We start from the raw sequence: 22,074 nt of genomic DNA, 5'->3' as shown, positions 1-22,074 counted from the left end.
TGGTCATTCTTCACTGCCACACATAAGCAACGGCTAGCCACTATACTTATCTCTTTCCTGCTAGGCGTCACACTACATAGTTAAGCCCAAACTACATGTATGCTTGCGGACGTGCTCGCTGCTTTGTCGCACCTTACGAGGAATCGAGGTTTGAATCTTGACGACATGCGCCGGATGCACACTCCAGGATAGGCAGATATCGACATGGCAGTTTTGTTAAAATTTCATTTCATAGACAGCCAAAAACCACTCGCACTCACCTCGGCAAACTGCATGCCGTAAAATCCCGAGTAAGCGCCCCTCCACTGAGCAAGTCAAAACTACCGGCAAAGTGGAGGGGGGCACATTCCCAGAACAGTATCAAAATTCAAGATGGCGATGGCAAATCTGAAGAGTTGGCAGCTATAGGTGTGGTTCAGGCTTTAGGAGTGACATCTGAGATCACTTCATGATGCAATCTCAAAGGCCATGCCTTGAGCCAACCTAGCTGCTGCTATCTCAGAGGCCACATCCCTACCATGCCAAGCTGCGCTGGCCTGCTTGGCACATCGCGGTGAGTGAAAGAGATAGGAAGAAGTGCAACGGCAGGGAGCATGGAGCTGTTGCTCAGGTGCAGGAGTTTTGAAATGCTGCGCTGAATGCCATGTGAAGCAATACATATGTAGTCAGCGCAGAGGTGAGCAGATTTCTTGTTTTGAAGATGAACTTAGTTCGTTACATCCAAAGGTCAATTTTACTTTGTTAAAATGAAATTTCAAATAGTACGTTGGTTGCTATGGGGATTTCAAAGGCAACATTATATCCAGTCTCATTATAGAGCAGATCAAGTGTAGCACTACAACCTAAATTTTACGACTGCTTCGGCAAGAATTCAACGATTACAGTATTGGATTAGGTTGACCTTTGGTGTGCAGTTAGTTTAGCTGTGTTTGTGAACTCTCACATCTACAGTAGGATACAACATTAGAAGTTCGTGGCATTTTCTCCTCAAAGGGGGATGTACACAAGCCTGCACCAATTGGTGCGCACTCCAGACTGACGTCATGAGCCGGACAGCTGGTGACCCCGCCTTTGGAGAACACTGCCGAGCGCATGAGCGGGACTATTTCTTTAGTCGCGTAGGCAATCGAATGCCGCGCTTCGGTCATCTGGGCGGGTCCTCTCCAGGGGGGCTATTTTGTACGCGTTCTAGCATAGAATGGGGAGGAGGATCAAACAAAAGGACGAGAGGGAGCACATAACCAATAGGCGAGCTCGGGAATTCAGGAATGTATCCAATGCATAAATAAATGTACAATTATTTTAAATGAACATCAATATTCAGAGGCATTGTTTTTCGTAGCTTGAAGTGGAAGAGCTCGGCGACTTTAACAATTAACTTGTGTTAATGTCTTGACATAGCGCCAGGGGGTGTCGCAGTTTTATAACCTCCTTGGTTTCATGAGACGTTCGGTAGTGGCGGTGGCAACCACGCTGTTTCATCCAGTGCTTCTAGTATGGTATTAGTGTACTTGTAAAATTCAAATGGCTCGACGATTGGAACCGTTATTCAGTTGTCGAAATGGCGCAGTACACGCACCTACTAGGTCCGCGCGTTCCCGACAATCAGAGAGAGTTGCTGCTCTCGTTTACGGAACAGCATCGAGAGTTGGCCGTACGAGCTAGCGAGTTTACGCACGAATTTATGGCAGGGGACAGGCGTCGGCTGTGGGGCGAGCTGTCCGACGCGCTGAACAGCGAGGGCCCCGTCACCAAGTCCGCCTCTTCAGTCATCACCTCAAACGCATCTTCTGCCTCGGGGCTTCGTTTCTGCGTGACTGCAGCAGCCACGCAGGCGACACGAAATGGCATGAACGAGAACGGAGACGCCATTTTCGCAAACTGTCAGCGCGGTAGAGAGATGCGTGGGTAGCCCACTCCTCCGCTTTCGTTTTGATCCAATCCAAGTCATTTGCGGAGACTGTTTTGTATCCGTTCTATCGATAGAACGGGGCCGGAGACCGTTCCAACGCTTCCTCTCCGTTCTATGCAGATTTTGTGGCTATTCTCACATCTTGACCGTCAGTATAGCATCGACCAATGCCGTGTGGCTGCCCCTCCTCCTTTTGTTCGATCCTCCTCCCCGTTCTATGCTAGAACGCGTACAAAATAGCCCCCCAGACTTCTTAAGTTGTATCCGACTATAGGTGGTCTTGCAGTGGTATGCATTTATGTTACATGTTTTGCTAGGTTAAGTTTATGCTTTTTCTCTGCAGCGAACGACAGTGTTAGTATTGCGCCACCCAAAAGGCGACAAAAGGCCTTTTGGGTGGCGATCGATCGATCACGGATATATCGAACTCAGATATATTGAGTTATTGGCTATATCGAACAGTTGAGAAGTTCCCTTGAACGTCCCATGCAAAAGTATTGGGCTGGCACACATATATCAAACACCCACACAGCGAAACTTCCGATATATCGAATGCTGTTCAGCGCCGAAGCCCTCAAAGCGCATTTTTCTTAACAAATATTGGTCACTTTTCAGTCATGTTCTAACAAATTCCGATCCCTCTTTTGCGCACAAGTGGCGAAAAGGTGGTGTCGTTGCACTGCGTTGCTTTCGTTTAATGCACAGTGCTTGTGAGTGCATCTGCTTGTTTGGTGTGCGATCTGTAGGCTGTAACGAGCGGCCATAGTGTTTTTCAATGAGGCCGATTGCTGAGGGCACCAAAATGAGATGACTATGCAGTGACTCGGCGGCCTCGGTGCAATGTTCAAATTCCCTTCCTTGTTTGTTCACGCACGATGGCATGCGGGCCCCAAAAGTATGGCCTTCGAGATCTGCAACCCAGTGACGTATTTTCGTTTAATAAACACATACCTCGGAGGCTTTGTTTGTCTTGCTTTCCGCGCCAAAGTAGCAGCTGCCTTCTACAAAGCCACAAGTACCATCCCCATCGCCGGGATGGCGACGGTGGGACTTGTTCTTTTGTTGTTAGTGCGCAGCGTTACAGTATAGCAGCGTTAGCTCTTGCGGTGTTGTCTGAGTCTGGAGTCGATCTAAATATTGACCCGCTCGTAGCGATAAAAATGATGACTGGTGCTTGGAATGACATCAAACAAAGTACAGCATAGACCGCTTATAACGTAAGTCGCGGGAGTCGCGAATATCCGCACTATAAGCGGTACCGCACTATAACCAAAACAACATTTTTGAAAGGTTGCACGTGTGCAAAACATGACCAACGGGTAGGCGCGCGATTCCGACTATCGAGGCATGCGAATGGGACGTCAGTTTGCGTCTGCTTACATTTGGAAATGTTGAACGGTTAGCGTCCGCGGACCTGCGGTGCCGACATAACGAACGCGGAAAAAATGCGCCGTCAAGGGCAGTCACCGCGGTAGCACACTGCGCGTGCACCATGTCGAAAACGGCGGCGACCACAAACCACCACTCGAGTGTTTCACACGCACGCCCGCGTTTTCGTTAAAGATGTAAGTCACCCCTTCTAAATGCAACAACTGCAAAATGTTTCATTGACTCGGCACCAAACCGCAACTTCTGTAGTCCGCGGCCTCCGACATGGCATCTAGCGCTCGTTAGGCTTAGCGTGCGCGTTGCAACTTGGCATGCCGCCGCGAGAAGCTTGCCCTAGGCAACACGGAGATCGGGCGTAGAAGAGATCGCGCCCGCGAGCTAAACCGAAGGCATCACGCGTGAAACGAAGTTTCGGTTCGCGGTCGAGAGAACAGCCGCGGCAACTATCCTGAAAAAGTCTCTCAAGCTTCTAAGTCCGCCTGTTGGTGGCAAAGGCGAAAGCTCAATCGCGTCTCAAAGCATTGTTACTTGCGGGGGAATCAAGGTAGCACGCGCGATATCTGCGCTCTACCCGACGAAGCAACTATTTTCCCTACGGAGACAAATAGCGGTAACGCGCTCTTGATGCGGACGCGGGCACCCGTACGTAGCGGAGCGCGCATGTCAAGGGGGCAAAGGCTTCTCCGTCGGCCACGCAACCGCTCCCCCTCCTCACACCACGCACCCGCGCCGGGCTGCTGTCCCCCACCGCCATCCCCCTTTTTTTTCTCCCCCCGCTCCTTTTCGTTCCTCCCGCGTCCGCTCCTCCTTCGTAACGCCGTCGCCGCTCTCTCTCCCGCCGGCGCATCTCCGCTGAGAAGCACGCTCGCTCCCTCGCATCTCTGAGAACGTTCCGGCAGCCGCATTATAACCGGTCTTTCATCTCGGGGAAATGCACAATAAGCGGTATGCGTATACATGGAGTTCTATGGGAGGGTAAACGGGAGTCAGAAAAAACCGCATTATAGCCGGTACTGCACTGTAAGCGGTTACGTTATAAGTGGTCTGAGCTGTACTGTTGAGTTGCCTTCTGGGCTCTAGTGAATTTTGCAGGTTATTAGCATTTCCGGGTGCCATCTGAGACGTGGGTACAGCAAGCGACTTCACCGGTGCAGATGCAGCTGTTTCTGACTGCATTGATGCCGAGATCATGGCTATGTTGCCGCGAAGTGGACCCGAGCAGTGATGAAGATGCTAACGCTGCTGCTAAACAACCTTTTACCATGCTCCAAAGTTTGCATCGGCGTTCACTGCTCTTGTGGTGCAATGAAAGGTGCTGAATTTGCTTATTTGGAAATCTTCAATGCTATTGAGAATGCTTTGATGAACTTGACGGTGCACAAGAAGCAAGACAACTTTACGGACTATTTTTACGCGAAATAAAGTGCAGTAACTAGCAAAAGAAGTAGTTGTCACCTTGTTCTTTAGCCTATTGTTAGCGAATCTGTATGTTAGCACTCGTTACAATTTCCGAAAACCGTTTCAAGACCTGCAAGCCTTAAATACGCATATTTTGTATTTTTAATTATTGATATATCGAACTATTTCGCGATCCCCCTCAAGTTCACTATATCCGGGATCGACTGTATAAAGACGATAAAAGACACCTATATACAGTCGAACATGGATATATCGAACCCACATATATAGAATTTTCGGCTATATCAAACTCTTACACTATCCCCTTGAAGTTCCTTTGTAAAAGTATAGAAATTTGCACGTTTATATCGAACGGTATTTTTGCCCGCCATCGAACACCGCACGGGCTGGAAGGTGCACTTCGGCACTCGGTGCGCCCCGCGACCTTCGTGGCATTGCGCCTCCGCCGACACCCAATATGCTCGAAAAACGTGAAGGCGAGAGGGCTCGAACTGTACTCCTGTTGGGCGCGTTCTCCAACTTGCGGAACGGCCTTTTCTTTTCTTTTTTTTTTTCCCTCTCTTTCTCATGCTTTCTCCGCGTTATCGTTGACTCGGAGAGCAGGAACGAAGTAGCCGACGGCCTCCTCCTTTTGCCTTTTTTTTTTTTTAGAGCAAAAACAAAGCAGCCGGTGGCCTCCTCCTTTCGCTTTTTTTTTTGTTGTTGTTGCTGTTTTGTGAGTTTTGATCAGCCAACCACAGCTCGCGGCTTTCGTACATCGCTGCTGCCCTCGCAAGTAGCCTGGGTGCCTGGGTAGCCAGTGCCGCCATCGCGACTGATGGTGAGGGCTTTGTTGGCGGAGTTCACTTCCATGAGTTGTCGCATATACTGTTTTGCGTGCGTGCTCCCCTGCGAGCTCAAAAACATAGAGCGGAAGTTTGTGCTGGCCAACACGACAACGAAGCTGCAACCGCTCGACCAGGGCATCATCAAGTCCTTCAAGGTGGGCTACAGGAGGCAACTCCTTGATAGGCTGTTGATCAACCTCCGCATAGGCACCGAGCTGAATGTTGACCTGCTTGGTGCCATTTAAACGGTGCCGGGCACCTGGCGAGACGTGAACACGGACACAGTGGCCAACTGCTTCCGGAAGGCAGGCTTCGTGACGGCCGAACTTGCGGAAACTGGTAAAGACGGCGACGACGAGCGCATAGACGATGCATTTCGTGAGTTGTCGTACCTCTTCCCGCTGCCGTTCCACCCGAAATGTCTGTGGACGATTTTGTGGAAGCGGACTGCAACGTTCAGGCTGTTGCGAGCATCGCTGACGAGGAAATTGTAGCTGCGGTTGCAGGGACCCAGGATGTCCAGGCTGACAGCTCAAGTGGCGACGAAGATTATCCGGATGAGGCGGCGGCTACACGCGCGTACTCCGCCGCTGAAGTGGCGGCAGCGTTCGGCTCGATTCGCCGTCTCATTGAGGCTGTCACACCTGGACAGCCTAGATAAGATCGAGGCCAGCGTCTTCAACTTCATTTTGAAGACGAAGAAGCAGGCCAAGATAAGCGATTTTTTTTCACGCAAATAAAACATTCTGTTGCATCGTGTGTGCGGAATTAGTTGTCATTCTTGAATGCGCCGACTAAAGGTGATCGTCTGCCACTGGTAAGGTCTCGGGGCCTGTATTTTTTTTATATCGAATTTTTCATATATCGAACTAATTCGCGATCCCCTTCGAGTTCGATATATCCGTGTTCGACTGTAGTATGCGATTGTAATGTGCAAGTTATATATATATATTGTAATGTGCAGAGAAACAAGAGACAACACCTGTTCGTGGGCCGGCTGTTCTTATTTTGCTTCGTCTTCCTTCTCCACTTTGCGCTAGCCGATTCAGCAAGTGTGAGCGCCCAAGCCACGGTGCCGTTCTTCGTCATTACACTCGGCCATGACTGCGAGCGGCCGCAGCTGCCGACAGTCTCTTTCGTGAGTGGCACTGGCTGCATCGCGGTGGTCGATCCCGCCCGCGCTCTGACTTGGTTTGGGGATCTGCCTCTGTGTTCTCTGGTGGGCAGAATTGGCTCTGTCGCTGTGGTCGGTCTCGTCCATAGTGTGACGCCTTCTGACAACTTGTCGGCGATGTCTCTGATGGGCGGACCCGACTGTTTCCGCATTGCCACAGGTCCACTTGACGCTTGTCTAGCCGCATTTCAAAGAACCAGGCAAGACACAGCGTATTCGCAACTCTTGAATGTCGCACCGTGTGGAGTTCGCCGCGCTGTTTGCGGTGGGTCAAGCTGGGTCATTGTGCTCTCCTACCCATGTGTGACAAAGTGCAGGCGAGTTTCTGAGCTGATTTTTGATGCAGGTCATGCTCTTCTGGTAGTACTGCCGTCATGGTCCCTAAGGTGCTCGAGGTGACTGTCCTTGCCAAAGTGTTGCAAACATTTGAGCCGTAGCGGTCAGAAGCCGTGTTGTTCGCTGGAGACATGTCCTGAACTGGCAAGTCTTTGGGGTCAACGAACCCGGCTGGGATAAGCACCTCAGCTTGCTTTAGGGAAGCGGTGCTTGGATGGTGGCGAGTGTCCGCACACTCGGCCAATGACTGCGGTGATGGTTGGGAATGATGTTGTTCCTGACTGTGGGCCCAACCGGGAGTGGTGGTCAGTGTTTTGTCACTGGTTGGTTGCGATGGGGCTGACGTCGGCCCGACGCCTCTAGGCACTCTAGCGCTAGACAGCTTGGAGACCACATCGCCGGCTGCTGTGGCTTGGAGGCGGTCTTAGTCTCTGTCAAGGATGGTCCTGTGGTGGGTACCGACGCGAAGCTTGACATCTGTAGGGGAAAGTGCCCCTTGCGGCTAGTGTCGATGACTGCCGCAGGGCCCTTCGCGAAGCTCTCTGTGGAGCAGCTACCGGACGCAGCTGCGCCTCGCGAGCTCCGTCTCAAAGGGAGGACAGGTTCGTGAACACCCGAGCTGCGCAGTCGAGCTTGTGTGCCTCACAACTCCCATCTTTGGTGCAGACTCGGTCGGCAGGGAGGTGGTTGCAGTTACTTGAAAGCGGGCGAAAGAGGCTCGTTAACTTAATGCACCATTCTGAATAGGATCGCTGCCGGACGCCTTCGTAGGCATGCCATGCCTTGGCAGCATCGCGAAGCCGGTCGATGGCAATCAGCCATTTTTGATGGTCTGACCAGGCGTGGTGGGTGCCGAGCAAGGTGATGGTCTCAACCCACCCAAAGACATCGTCCTGGAAGCCGCGGAACACCGGCACTGCCCAAACAGTCGACGATGGTGAAGCGGCAGGCAAGAACCCGGAGTTCAATGACATCACGTGGTGAATTTGATGAGAGAGTTTCGTGAGGACATGCAAGAGTTCCATGCCGTTGTCAGTTGAGGTGCCCGACAAGCAATGGGCAATGTTCACAGTGTACACGGCGATCCCGGTCCTCACAGCGGATGGATCCATAATCAAGGACGCGTAGACAGTGTCCCTGGTCGTGAACAGGTATCACGGCGTCGGTGAAACGGTGCGGAGCTGTCATGGAGGCCTAGACGTCGTCCTGAACAGTGGTGGCACTGGCGGCAGGTGAGCAGGTGCCGAGGAGGCCCGGACGCCGTCCTCAACTCGCGCTTACTGCGGCTGCACGTTAGCGGGTGCCATGGACGAAGAAGCGGGGACGTTAACACTTCGTTTTTGTCGACTACGCCATTGTAATGCAGAGAAACAAGAGACAACGCCCGTTTGTGGGCCGGCTGTTCTTATTCTGCTTCGTCTTCCTTCTCTACTTATTTATATATATATCTCTAGAAACTGCATTGTGTTATGCCAAACATTAAATCTTCACACTTTCATCGGTGCTTGTTCAGCATTACATTCACTTTCCCCACTTATAACGAAGTTTTACCTTCCCTTAATTAACGAGTCAGTTTCATCTAGACAAATTGGATATACAGCAGCATGCGAGACATAACTATGGCGTTCTTCATGACTACGTCCGCTTCCTCCTTTGCAAGTACAAAAACTGAGGAAAGTCACCTGAGGTTAGCAGGATGATGACCTTGAGACAGACGAACTCGCGCTGGTCAACCTGGAGGCGCCGCAGAAGGTCTGTGAGGCCCAGCATGCGTTCAATGACAGGACCCATGCCAAGGTGCCGCGCCTGGCCCAGGGTCACCGACTTGCCCATGGACACTCTGATCTCATTGGGTGTGCCAGTTGACCGGTAGCAACAACTCAACAGAAGGAGTTCACACCAGGAGTTGATCAGCAAAGCTATCTGGTCATCCACCTGGCACAAGAAAAAAGACACCCACACTCCTATCTACAAATGCCTTTCAACACTGCCTTTCAGAAACCACAGATGCCAGTAGTCATTAAATCCTGTGCACCGCTTTGATGATGATGATGATGATAACAAAAGAAGCTTCATGTCACAACTATAAATAGAATAGAATAGCGTAGAATTAAATTCATGTTTATTTGTCCTGAATGAATGCTTACAGCTGCTGCTTAAATGCTGCCACGTACTGTACAGAGTTTCTCTGTCATGAATGTCTCAGATTATTGATTATGTATAGTGGTTGAAATATAAAATTGACAGAAGCCCACAGATACTGCCTTTTCTTTTCCATTCAGTTTAAAAAAAAAATAAGCTCAAAGTAGGCTCAATGAAAAAAAAAACATTAATTTCCATACATTTAATAGGAGCTTCCCAGGTAAAGCGTAAATCATTCCTGTTCAAGAACTTTATTTACGCAGTGGCAGTTGTAAAACACTATTCAGAGAACATTCTACTGCAAAAATTTAAAAATGGTTTAAGTAAAAACAAAAAAAATTAAGGGGGAAGACACAGCTCATAAAATCTAATTGAAAATTTCTTAACCCTGTGAGGGTTTTCGTCGTACATGTACGGCATGCCTGTATGTTTAAACTAAAACGTGTGCCTTTTTCGATCATTTCTCTTGCTTGGCATGTGCTGCCACACTTCGTAAATACATGGAATTTTTTTCATGCGCTGATGTCTCTCAGTTTTTTTGTTGTTTTTTTCCAAGTCGCGCTGGCTTTTGCTAGGTGATCTGAGCACGCGCGTGCTCGCGGTTCGGCTGGTTTCGTGCGCCTTTTTCGATCATTTCTCTTGCTTGACATGCGCTGCCGCACTTCGTGAATACGTGGAATTTTTTCATGTACCGATGTCTCTCCGTTTTTTTTTTGTTTTTGTTTTTTTCAAAGCGGCGCGGCGGCTTTTCCTTGCGCATCTGAGTGCGCGCAAGCGCGGTGCGGCTGGTTTTGGTTGCGTTCTTCGGGTGGTTATCGTTTCTCGTGCCTGCAAAGCTGATGGCTGTCTGGTTTCTAATATCTCAAAGCGTGGCCGCTAGTTACTCTCATTTACGGCTCCCCGGGGCACAATTACATCTGTTTCCATGCGGCGCTATATTACACAAACGATGCCGCCGTGGTTGCGTTTCCTGTTTTGGGGACTCGGAAAAACTAACTCCGTCTCGTTGGCAATAAGACGAAAAATGATTATAGCTTTTTCACTTATTTTGCTTTCCGGATAGGCGCACAACCATAGTTTTCTTCCATGCGCTCACTCACGCAGTTTGCTTACGCTATGGAAGTGCGCACCCGTTGCTCTGCTGCTAGTGAGTCGAGTTGTGATACTACTGAAGTGGACTATTCCTCAAGTGTATTTTTGTATGTGTGTGAGCTATGTTTAATACAATGCATAATCTTTATTAATAAAAAAATTGTATGTCTTTTTTTAGGATTTCGCTTGTATGTCTTTTTTTAGGATTTTGCTTGATGTTACTCACGAATAAACCATGTGTGTGTAACAACAAAAATGACTTTTTTGTCACTTTACAGTCATGCAAAAAAATTTTAGACAATTTTTTTCCTGAAATAGAATCGTCTGAAGATTTTAATTCAGCAATGAAAAAATTACACATTTTTGGAGTGCATATTGTGAAAAAATTCGTTAACTGATTTTGATGAAACTTGATGAGTTTATGTATATTTGCGTACCGACTTCAAATATGCAATTTTTCTAGTAATATATTGTGCAGTTGTTCAAATAGAAAATTTATGTGCCTTTTGGGGAGCAAGATTTGTTCTTAACTCAGTGAGTTACAAAATAAATCAGCATATCTCAATAATTTGGAATCAGAACTGTGTGCAGTGCAACAAAAATGGATGTTTTAAACCCATTAGAAGAAAAGTTATGTTATGTTGAACATTTGCGAGTGAGTAAATTTCAAGCTAGGATTTTATTCGCAAATGTTCAACATACCATAATTTTCTTTTAATGGGTTTAGAACATCCATTTTTTTTTTGCGTTGCACACAGTTCTGATTTCAGATTATTGTGATATGCTGATTCACTCTGTAACTCTCTCAGTTTAGAAAAAAATCTTGCTCCCCATAAGGCACATGAAATATTTTGTATTTTAAAAACTACACATTATAATAGAAAAATAACTCCATATTTGAAATAAGCACACAAATATACATATACTCACCAAGTTTCATAAAGATCAATCAAGAAAAAAAAATATTAAGTGTCATGTGCCCCCTTAAAGGGACCGACAACTGATTTTACTCGACCCATTTTTTTACGGCGCGACAGAAAGCTCACCATTCGCAGTGTTTGTAGCTGTAGTAGTTAATCCCAAGAGCACGTAGTTATTTTACAAGCAGTATTTTTCGATCTGAAAGGCTCTAAACAGAAAATTGATAGCGATGCCACCAGCCCATCTCGCGATCTGTGAAAGCTATCATTGTTCTAACAAAAAAATCGTCAACCGCGTACAGCAATCAACAGTCACGTGGCCGGGCTCATCGGATCGTTCATGTTCTTGCCTCCAGAGGCGCCACAGGTCATTTTCCGCGACTTTCAATTAAGAAATAAAAATATAAATCCATCTCTCACGAAAAAAAAAATAGGGTTGGTTTAAGTCAATACGATGGACAATCTTTCCATCAGTGGAGTCATCTCATTTCATGTTCTGGGCAGTTGTCGGTCCCTTTAAATGCTGTGAAGTGACTGCAAGATGCGAGACACTACCCTCCTTGACCTGAGGTTCTTCCATTGCTTCAACCAGGACCTACAAGCAAGATTTCTCGCCTGCCTTCACCCGTACAGAAGACTAGGGATCACATGGTTATTACATCAAAACACTAATCTCTTTTCTTTCTCTTCCTTCCCTCCTTACTAAGTGCCCATTGTTATAGGTAGTATTGCATTATCTAGTCGGAAGATTCCATTTCAAACAGCAGGTATACAATGGCCCCACCCATGCACCAACCTAGATTGTGCCCATGGCCTTCAGTCTGCCATCAGGTGTGCAATGGCAGCTACCACTGAATTTGCTGCCATTGATTTCAGCATGTGCTTTCTGGCTTCTTTATGTGCTTTGCCCTTCCTCAAATGGACATTCTGTGTAATCAAAGAAATCTTAAATCACACTGTTATGCTTCTGGACAGAGACTCGCAAAAGACTACAGAAAGTAGCCCCATGGCGATACATTTTCTTACACTGGCATGCACAACCACCAAGTGAGTTTGGCCCAAAATAATGCCTTATGTAATAAAAAATATATAGTAGAGCTGTGCAAATAACAAAATTTTGAGAGCGAAGCGAATTCGAATACAGTAAAGCCCCGCTGATACATTTTTGAAGGGACCGTAGCAAATGAACGTAAGAGACGGGAAACGCAAGAGCCGAAAAACAGGAAAAACGACAAAATATTTAGTGGTACAGAATTTTATTTCAATGCTTACGCGTGAAAAAACTGTAACGTTGCCTGATGCTTTTACTCACGTCCGAGCAGCATGAAAAGTTTTTCGAGCACCTGCAGTCTCACATCCTCTTCATAAATCTAGTGCCACTACGGCCTACACCTGACAAGCGATCGCTTATGGCGATACCTTCGCGAGATTGTCGCCGGTTGCGTTGGTGTCGCCGAGCGATACTGTAGGACCATTGGCATAGTGTCGGACCACCATGGCTTGTAGTAAACGGTCGAACACCTCGCGAAAGTAGACATACCCCCAAAAGCGGCTCCACCAACTCCTAAATTTCGTCACTGGTGCACACATTGGCGCACTCAGCCACGGTCTCGTCGACGGATAGAAACGCGGAGTTGGGGACAGCGTCATCCACAGAAATGTAATCAACATATGTGATTTTTTTTAGCACCAACAGCTGAAGGCGTGAAAGAACTAAGCACACGCAAACACGACTAGCGCGACGAGTCCAACAGCGAACCGCGCGCATGACCACATGAACTCCAACCAGCTCGAACTCCGACAATAAACGCCAACGCGATGGCAGAAGTAAATGCCTATCTCGGAGGCCTTGCTTTCGCAAGTACAGTGAAAGCTCGTTAATTCACACCTCATTAATTCATAATATTGGATAATTCGAAATGGTCGCCGCAGTCCGGTCCGCAGTGCATAGGAGACCATGTGTAAAACGATTCGTTAATTCGAACAGAAATTGCCGCCTCTACGGATAATTCGAAGCATGCGCCGCCGAGCGTCATCATCGTCAAACACTAGTGGAAGCTTTTACGGCCGAACGATAGGTGGCACGACCGGTTTTTTCGAGCTTCAAGTGGCCTCCGAGCAAAGGGCGAGCAAAGTATGGCCTCCGAAATCCAGGGAGCAATTTTTTTTTTCCGTAGCCCTCCCGCTATCTCAGCGCCTGGCGCCACTTGTATACGCGGGACCCGCGGGACGCTGAGGAGTCGGCGGAGTTGTCCTAGCAGTCCTAGGCCGCACCCGGCAGCGTCACTTTGTTCCTCGAGCACGTTGTTCGTTCACGCCGTCAAGCCGTCTTATTCCGCATCGAAGTTGCAAGATGCCGCGGGGAAACTACTGCGCGAAGACTGTCAAGGAGAAGGTGGAGATTTTGCGAGAGGTTGACCAAGGGAACTCGAGCAAATACGAAATTGCGAGGAAGCACGGCATACCTCCGAGCACGTTGTCAACCTACATACGCAACAGGACGGCCATTGAAAACGCCTATGAAGCCGAGGATTTTGGCGCCAGTCGAAAAAGGCTAAGGACAGCGAAGTTCCCGGAACTGGAGTCGGCTTTGATTATCTGGGTTAAAGAAATGAGAGCCCAGAGTATCGCATTGAGCGGCCCTATCATCATGGCCAAGGCAGCCGATTTCGCCCTGCGCTTGGACATTGAAGACTTTGTCGCCTCCGAGGGATGGTTTCATCGTTTCAGGGAGCGGCACAATCTCGTATTCCGCACGTTATCCGGCGAGGCAAAGGAAGTGGACGCCGAAACATGCGCTACTTGGAGAAGCGACACCCTGCAGCAGTACTTGGAGAGCTACTCACCACAGGATGTGTTTAACGCTGATGAGACAGCGTTACTTTTCAAGTTGCAGCCAGACAAGACGATCACCTACAAGGGAGACAGCTGTGCCGGCGGCAAGCGCAGCAAAGAGCGTGTCACTGTTCTGGTCGCCGCAAATATGACCGGTACGGAAAAGGTCCCCCTTTTTGTGATTGGCAAAGCACTCAAGCCACGGTGCTTCAAAAACATTCGGTCACTGCCGACGGAGTACGCCGCAAACAAGAAAGCCTGGAGGACAGGTGACCTATTCAGGAAGTGGCTACTGAAATTCTACAGGCGAATGGAACTGGGCGGCAGACGCGTTCTTCTTGTCGTCGACAACTGTTCGGCGCACAAAGTCGACGTTGAGCTGAGAGCAACAAAGTTAGTGTTCCTTCCAGCAAATACGACTGCGGCCCTACAGCCAATGGACCAGGGTGTGATAAGGAACATCAAGTGCTTTTATAGGCGTCACATGCTGGAGAGAATGATTTTGTGCGCGGGCGACAGGAAGGACTTCGGCATTACGCTGCTCACTGCCATGCACATGTTGGTGCGCGCATGGGAACAGGTGACCGCGACCACAATCGCAAACTGTTTCCGCCACAGTGGATTTGCAGCTGGAAGTGCGCAGGATAGTTGTGACGTTGACGTGGACGGGGCTGAGGAGCTCATGCCAGTGGCATTGCGCGACACTCTTCGGGGCGTACGTTTTGCCGATTATGTTGAAGTTGACACCGGTGCATCGGTGTGTGGTGCCCTGACTGATGAGGACATTATCGCTCAAGTAGCCGGTGCGCAGCCTGTTGCTGAAGAGCCAGAAGGTGAGGAAGACGAAGATGACGAAGCGCCTGTGCGCCCGTCAGCTTCTGTGGTGATGGAGGCACTTAATGTGGCGCGTCTCTTCTTCAGCTTTGAAGAGGGTGAAGAGGATTCCCTGCACCGCGTCCGCGCGCTGGAACAGAGAGCCGCAGCTGTGGCATTCAGAGAAAAGAAGCAGATGGTCATCACCGATTTTTTTGGCCAATAAATATTTTTCGTGCCCCCACCCCTGAAATCCACCCATTTTTGCTCACTTTCATTATTTCGAATTTTGTTTAATTCGAAATTGCTCAGCGTTCCCGTGGAATTCGAATTAACGAGCTTTTACTGTAATTACATCATAGACACCATGTTTGCAGTACAAATCTCAAACGCTATGCTTTTGTTATAAGTAAATGCCAATCTCGAAGGCCTTGCTTTTGCAAGCATTTATGTCATAGACGCCATCTTTTCAATACGGATCTCGAAAGCTACACTTTTGTTTGTGTCAACCGAAAGTATCTGCCGCTTGCACCTCTCATGCGGCTAATGTTGCGGTCAAACCAGGCCAAGCTGCGTGAAAAGTCACCGTGGCCGCTCTCTTAGGTACTCACTCGGTCGGCTCGGAGTGCACTCCACGACCTATCATACGGGAACGGTCCCACAGTTACGATGTAACAGCGGGGTTCCCAATACATTGTACCCTATGGGAGCTGTGCCGGGACCGGCGGAAAATGACGCAACAGCCGGGAAAACGCATCAGAAAGGAATGTAACAGCGGGGTTCTACTGTAATAAAGTTTGAGTGCGAATCGAATCGAATAATTTTCGAATATTTCTAGAATATTTTTCTAATACTTCGAAGTGGAATTAGACAACAAATTGCAAAGGGTCCCTAAGTATATTCTAAATTATATTCTAATAATTATAGCTCTGCAATGGTGCAACCGGGCGCCGCCATTTTGGGCTTGTCGTAAAGAGCCTTTTTTCATCCTCAAATTTCCCGCTTCAGCTAAGTCCTCCATTCAGAAACAAGCATACAAAAAGCACATGTTTAAAGTTCGCTTCGAGTTCTCCCGTTGGCTGCGTCCGCGATGTTGCTGCAGCACACCTCCGATGCTAGCCTAGGGAGAGCATCGTCTGCTGCTTGCGTGTTGCGAGGTCACGGTTGTCGACAATCGCACTACTTAGTGATGCAATTGTTCGTTTTGTTTTCATGGGTCGACGATCACTCAGAATATAATTACGCTTTAGTTTGGCCGCTGCAAGTGGAACCTCAATCATCAGATTACGATAGTGCGCTGCACACGTTGCGAACATCGCAGACGGGCGTCTCGGACCAACTCGTGGAAGCCGTGGTTAGAGGTTCTGCTTGTCAGCACTTCGGACCTTATGACAAAGACCATCTCTGGACGACTCCTTGTACTCGCGATCGAGCATGACGTACTTTGAAACATCGGGCACCGCGGCCACGCACACCGCGACTGAGCTTCTTGCACGAAGTCGTGGCTAGGCCTAACTCACGCTAGTTGCGGCTTTTTCGCGAAAGCGAAGATGCTGCAATGTTCGCAAGTATAGTGAACTAGAATAAACTAGTATATTTTAGTTCACTATAGTCGCAAGCAACAAATCGCAACACCCGCTGGCTCCTTGTAATGATGGATAGGCACTTTACTCATTGGCAGCGGACCCCCCGGCCAAGCTCGTTGCACAGCGACCACACGAAGCACTGGTGGAAGCGGCTAGCAGCTTCGCACGTCGGTGCCCGAAAACGCAAGACCAAGTACGCTGCACACCAATTTATTGTCGTTATATTTATTTTCCTTTATTATAAACCGTTATATTTATTTTCCGGAGGTTCGAATAGTAAAATTCCGGCGCGAATCGAATCGAATAGCAAACACTATTACAAAAATTAGAAAAATATTCGAAAGTTCGAATATTCGCACACCCCTAATACAGTCAAACCTCGTTACAACGAACACCACATTAACGAACATTTCAAATTAACGAACTTTTAAGAAATCCCGTGCCGACTGCTTATAGTTTCAATGTAAAAATATTTCACTACTACGAACTTCAGAATAACGAACATTTCAGAATAACGATCGTTATTTCATTCCCGTGTAATCTTAACAACACCTCAGTAGTACGAACTTATATCCCAAAATGCGAGGATTCTTAGATTTCAGTGTATCGGTCATGGCAGTCAGAGCTGTAAGGTAGCAGACGACGCAGCGCGAAGAGCGGACGCCCTCCCGCAAAAACCTGGGATGGCGCGGGAGGAGAAAAACGCGGAGAATTTTTTTTCCCCCTCCGTTGCGGAGGCGACAGCGCATCAGGTTTTGTAAAGGCCCAACCGCATGCATTGTACGCGACTTTCAAGCAAAGGCGACTGCGACAAACGGGCTCCGTCGCGCTGTCGCGACGGGAGCACCCACATGTTCGCGACAAAGTGTCACGGTTGCTCGATTAAAACTATTGCGTGCACGCAGGCAAATTACGAAAAAGAATTACAGAGTAGATGAATGACGACATGCCAAATTTATTATTGTCTTGTTTGAGATAAGGATGCCATAAAAGCGTTTCGTGACTTTCTTTTTCCCAATCGTACGTTTAACCGCGACAGTAGTATCTGCTGTGATCCCATGGGGCGCCCGGAAGCGTACGCTGCCTACGCTACGTCGCACTTTACAAACTGCGCTATGTTGGGGTTAGTCCACGAGGCACATCTCGACAATGTTTCCTCTTGCTGTCATAGAACGTTTAAGAAAAGCCGCAGCGCCTCACATAGTTGCTTCGCAGGGAGAAGGGCTACCTCACACGACGACGATGTTGACATTGCAGCAAGCTACCACCAATGCAGCAAGCTACCACCGAAACATCAAAACGAACTGTCGATCAAAATTAAGGACAAAATACGACCGCTGCCTCGCTCTCCGCGTTAGATGGGGCTGTAAAGAACGTAGTCTATAACTTGCATTCCTTGAAGTACGCGCCGATTGGAAGCGTGACGAGCAAATTGCAACCGAAGCGAGGGTCAGAGATGCCGCCATTTTGCCGACATCGTCATGCTCACTTCCGGGCGACAAGTGATGTTTTCTGGCTTTCCAGAAACCTGCGACGCGACAAGCGACGGCGATGGATGGCCCTCCGCGACAGCAAATCCTGTCGGCCGTCGCTCAAAACTCGCATGCATGCAGTTGGGCCTTAAAGGATTGCAGCGATGACATGGACGACGATGTCACGGTAGCACCCGAAGATCGTGACGAGTCCGTGTCGGCCACAGATGCGTTGGACTACTTGAAGAAACTGCGCATATTCATAGAAAAAAGCGGAACAGCGACTGAAGCGGCCCATAAAAATGCGGACGGTCTAGAATCGTTCGTGACGCAGAGTTTGTGCTGCACCCGTCAAAAAACGATCACGGACTATTTCAAATAAACGTGCCTTGTCTGACGTTCACGTGTGCATTGTTGTGAGAAACGAGTTCAAGGACGTACCGTTGCAAAGGTAGGACGTTTGCGTTACTGAAATTCTATTGTTATGGTAAATTTTTGGGCTTTCACTATAACGACCTTTCAGAATAACGAACATTTTTCCGCGGTCCCCTGAAGTTCGTTATACCGAGATTTCACTGTATACAGTCATGTTTAAGCAACGTCAAATCACTGACACATGCTGGATTCAGCACCCAGCTTCCTTTAATAGCAGTTATGCGATTGACCAAAGCCATTTTGGTGCAGCTTCTGGAGATGATAAAACCCCGCTTTGGAGCAGATAACGAGCCTTTTAGAGCAGTTGCCAGTCCCACATTCGCGAACGGAAATATTTATGTCTCTGATATGGAGCAGTTGTACCATGCTTAATGAAATGGATATATGGACACATAAATGCATGTTAATTTATGAAATTCCAGAAGATTATAATACTAATTGCTGGGGTTTTAACGTCCCAGAACCACGATGTTATGAGGACGCTAGTGGAGGGCTCCGGAAACTTCCGACCTCAGGGGTTCTTTAAAGGGACACCAAAGGCAAATAACAATTTATGTCAGAGTGAAAGCTCAATGTATGACAACTTCTAAAACGGCAATATTATCAACAGCAGTGCCCTACTTACCGAGGAATTAAGCTAAATGTATCACATGATGAGCGCCATAAGTGGGACATTTTCGAAGTGACCCCGACAACGTATGAGCGTCTGCCCACAATAAATCACTAGTAATCAAACTAGCAGCAATAAAAAAAGAACCTTCCGTGCATCAAAAGACGTAATAAAATGGTGTTTGTTCGTTTCCATTTGATTCATGGAAAAAAGAACCTCTGTGGCGTTGCCATGGGGAACGGCGCGCGTGGTTCAAAGGCTCGTTTTCGCCGAACTGTGCCTCGCCCGTCTCAGTGGTAGTTTTGGGATCGCGTACTGCCGTGCGTGTTTTGCGCGCTCGTGAAAGTCGCTCTGACAGAAAGTTCGACAAAATGCCGCATGCAACGATACCGGCACTACGAGCCCTCAGCAGCATACCGCGTTCATCGGGGCTCAAGTCACTGAATTGGAGCCCAGCGTCGCGAGCCAATGTCTCGTTGTCAAGTTCTCCCTCCACATCCATTGCGGTGATTGCGGCAAGCTTCGATGGCTTCGATGGCCGTTGCTGCTGCTGTGGGTCCCGCTACTTTCGCTCTGCTGCTACTAGTGTCGGCGGCCGCGCAGTAAAGGTGGGCAACGCTGGGCACGGCAGCAGTGACGTATGAAAGTCGGATTTCAGGCGGGTAATTTGAATTGCGCTAACGCGATGCGGACCCCTAAAACGTGATTTTATTTCAAAATAAGCACTTCCTTGGCATAAAAGTAGCACTACAAGGTTTCTGGACCGCTATTTCAACAATCAACGTCGACTTAAAGGGGTGGTGCCACCAAATTTGTGGCTTGCGCGTTCTTTGCTGCGAGCGTTTCCTATAGCTCCAGGAAGCATGATGCACGCACCAAGGTTCATGTATTCTCGCTAAATAATTTAATGTCGCCTTTCGATGTCGACAACTTTCGGTTTCGGTTTCTGGGTGCCGAGGTTGGGCAGTGACGTAGAAGTGTAGGAGGCTTGGTCAGGTGACCACAGAAGGCTGTGACGCACTTAGCCAGGAAGTGATCGAAACTCGACGAGTGATGTAGCAACCGATGCTTTGTCGGTACTATAGTGAACTAGAATATATTCTAGTTCACTACAGCCAGTACGTACGTTGCGGAGGTGGCGGAGGTCACTCACGTCACTACAGCAGATCTGGTGTGACGTCACTACAACTTTCGTTTCCCTTCCTATAGATCTACGTCAGAGTTGGCGCGCTAGCAATGGGTTTCGATCGGGAGAATGGGCATTTAGGTACATTTTGGAAGTGAATTAAAATATATTCTAAATGTTTGCTGTGTCTGACCCTTCGTGTGGAGTGTCCTTGCATACAGAGGAAACCCACAACAGGCTTGTTATAGCCTCGAAATTTGATGGCACCACCCCTTTAATATTTGCCTTTAGTGTCCCTTTAATGTGCACCTACATCTAAGTACAGCTCAGACCACTTATAACGTAACCGCTTACAGTGCAGTACCGGCTATAATGCGGTTTTTTCTGACTCCCGTTTACCCTCCCATAGAACTCCATGTATACGCATACCGCTTATTGTGCATTTCCCCGAGATGAAAGACCGGTTATAATGCGGCTGCCGGAACGTTCTCAGAGATGCGAGGGAGCGAGCGTGCTTCTCAGCGGAGATGCGCCGGCGGGAGAGAGAGCGGCGACGGCGTTACGTAGGAGGAGCGGACGCGGGAGGAACGAAAAGGAGCGGGGGGAGAAAAAAAAAGGGGGATGGCGGTGGGGGACAGCAGCCCGGCGCGGGTGCGTGGTGTGAGGAGGGGGAGCGGTTGCGTGGCCGACGGAGAAGCCTTTGCCCCCTTGACATGCGCGCTCCGCTACGTACGGGCGCCCGCGTCCGCATCAAGAGCGCGTTACCGCTATTTGTCTCCGTAGGGAAAATAGTTGCTTCGTCGGGTAGAGCGCAGATATCGCGCGTGCTACCTTGATTCCCCCGCAAGTAACAATGCTTTGAGACGCGATTGAGCTTTCGCCTTTGCCACCAACAGGCGGACTTAGAAGCTTGAGAGACTTCTTCAGGATAGTTGCCGCGGCTGTTCTCTCGACCGCGAACCGAAACTTCGTTTCACGCGTGATGCCTTCGGTTTAGCTCGCGGGCGCGATCTCTTCTACGCCCGATCTCCGTGTTGCCTAGGGCAAGCTTCTCGCGGCGGCATGCCAAGTTGCAACGCGCACGCTAAGCCTAACGAGCGCTAGATGCCATGTCGGAGGCCGCGGACTACAGAAGTTGCGGTTTGGTGCCGAGTCAATGAAACATTTTGCAGTTGTTGCATTTTGAAGGGGTGACTTACATCTTTAACGAAAACGCGGGCGTGCGTGTGAAACACTCGAGTGGTGGTTTGTGGTCGCCGCCGTTTTCGACATGGTGCACGCGCAGTGTGCTACCGCGGTGACTGCCCTTGACGGCGCATTTTTTCCGCGTTCGTTATGTCGGCACCGCAGGTCCGCGGACGCTAACCGTTGAACATTTCCAAATGTAAGCAGACGCAAACTGACGTCCCATTCGCATGCCTCGATAGTCGGAATCGCGCGCCTACCCGTTGGTCATGTTTTGCACACGTGCAACCTTTCAAAAATGTTGTTTTGGTTATAGTGCGGTACCGCTTATAGTGCGGATATTCGCGACTCCCGCGACTTACGTTATAAGCGGTCTATGCTGTACACGGGCCTCAAGCAATTCCAGAAGATTAAATTAACTTACTCCTCTTTGTTTTCTTGCGCCCAACCCTCAGCTTCTCCAGTCCCGTGACTATCGGCAGAGTCATTCAATTCTTCTGGTCACGAAACTGCCGCCTCAGTTTCATATGGAGCCATCGGCCGCCGCAAGAGGCACAGCTGTGCTTGAGAGGCGATGCGAACGCTGCTATCGCTGGGGTTGTGTGTGGGACAGCCTGGGTGTTTTAACTTTCTAAACTTCCGCAACAGTCACGTTGCTTTCATACTTTTACTTTTAGCACTCGGCATGCATAAATACATTCCTGAATGCGTTTTTTGTTTTAAAATGAGCACCCGGGAGGAAAGAAAACCAGCATCGGACACGTTATTCGAAGGTCGCAGGTTCTGCCCCTGCCGGCGGCA

The 22,074-nt window shown here is 48.8% G+C and overlaps 1 protein-coding gene across 1 annotated transcript in view; it reads right to left on the bottom strand.

The window, feature by feature from the left end:
- Positions 1-22,074, bottom strand: part of LOC119405129 (nuclear hormone receptor FTZ-F1 beta) — a 113,409-nt gene that overhangs the window by 9,561 nt on the left and 81,774 nt on the right. The window contains exon 11 of the mRNA XM_037671927.2: positions 8,740-8,992. Coding sequence (XP_037527855.1) covers positions 8,740-8,992 — 253 coding nt within the window. The remainder of the gene's footprint in view (positions 1-8,739; positions 8,993-22,074) is intronic.

This window comes from Rhipicephalus sanguineus, chromosome 1 (genome assembly GCF_013339695.2).
Source record: "Rhipicephalus sanguineus isolate Rsan-2018 chromosome 1, BIME_Rsan_1.4, whole genome shotgun sequence".
Taxonomy (NCBI): domain Eukaryota; kingdom Metazoa; phylum Arthropoda; class Arachnida; order Ixodida; family Ixodidae; genus Rhipicephalus; species Rhipicephalus sanguineus.
This window is presented reverse-complemented; position numbering and strand designations above follow the sequence as displayed.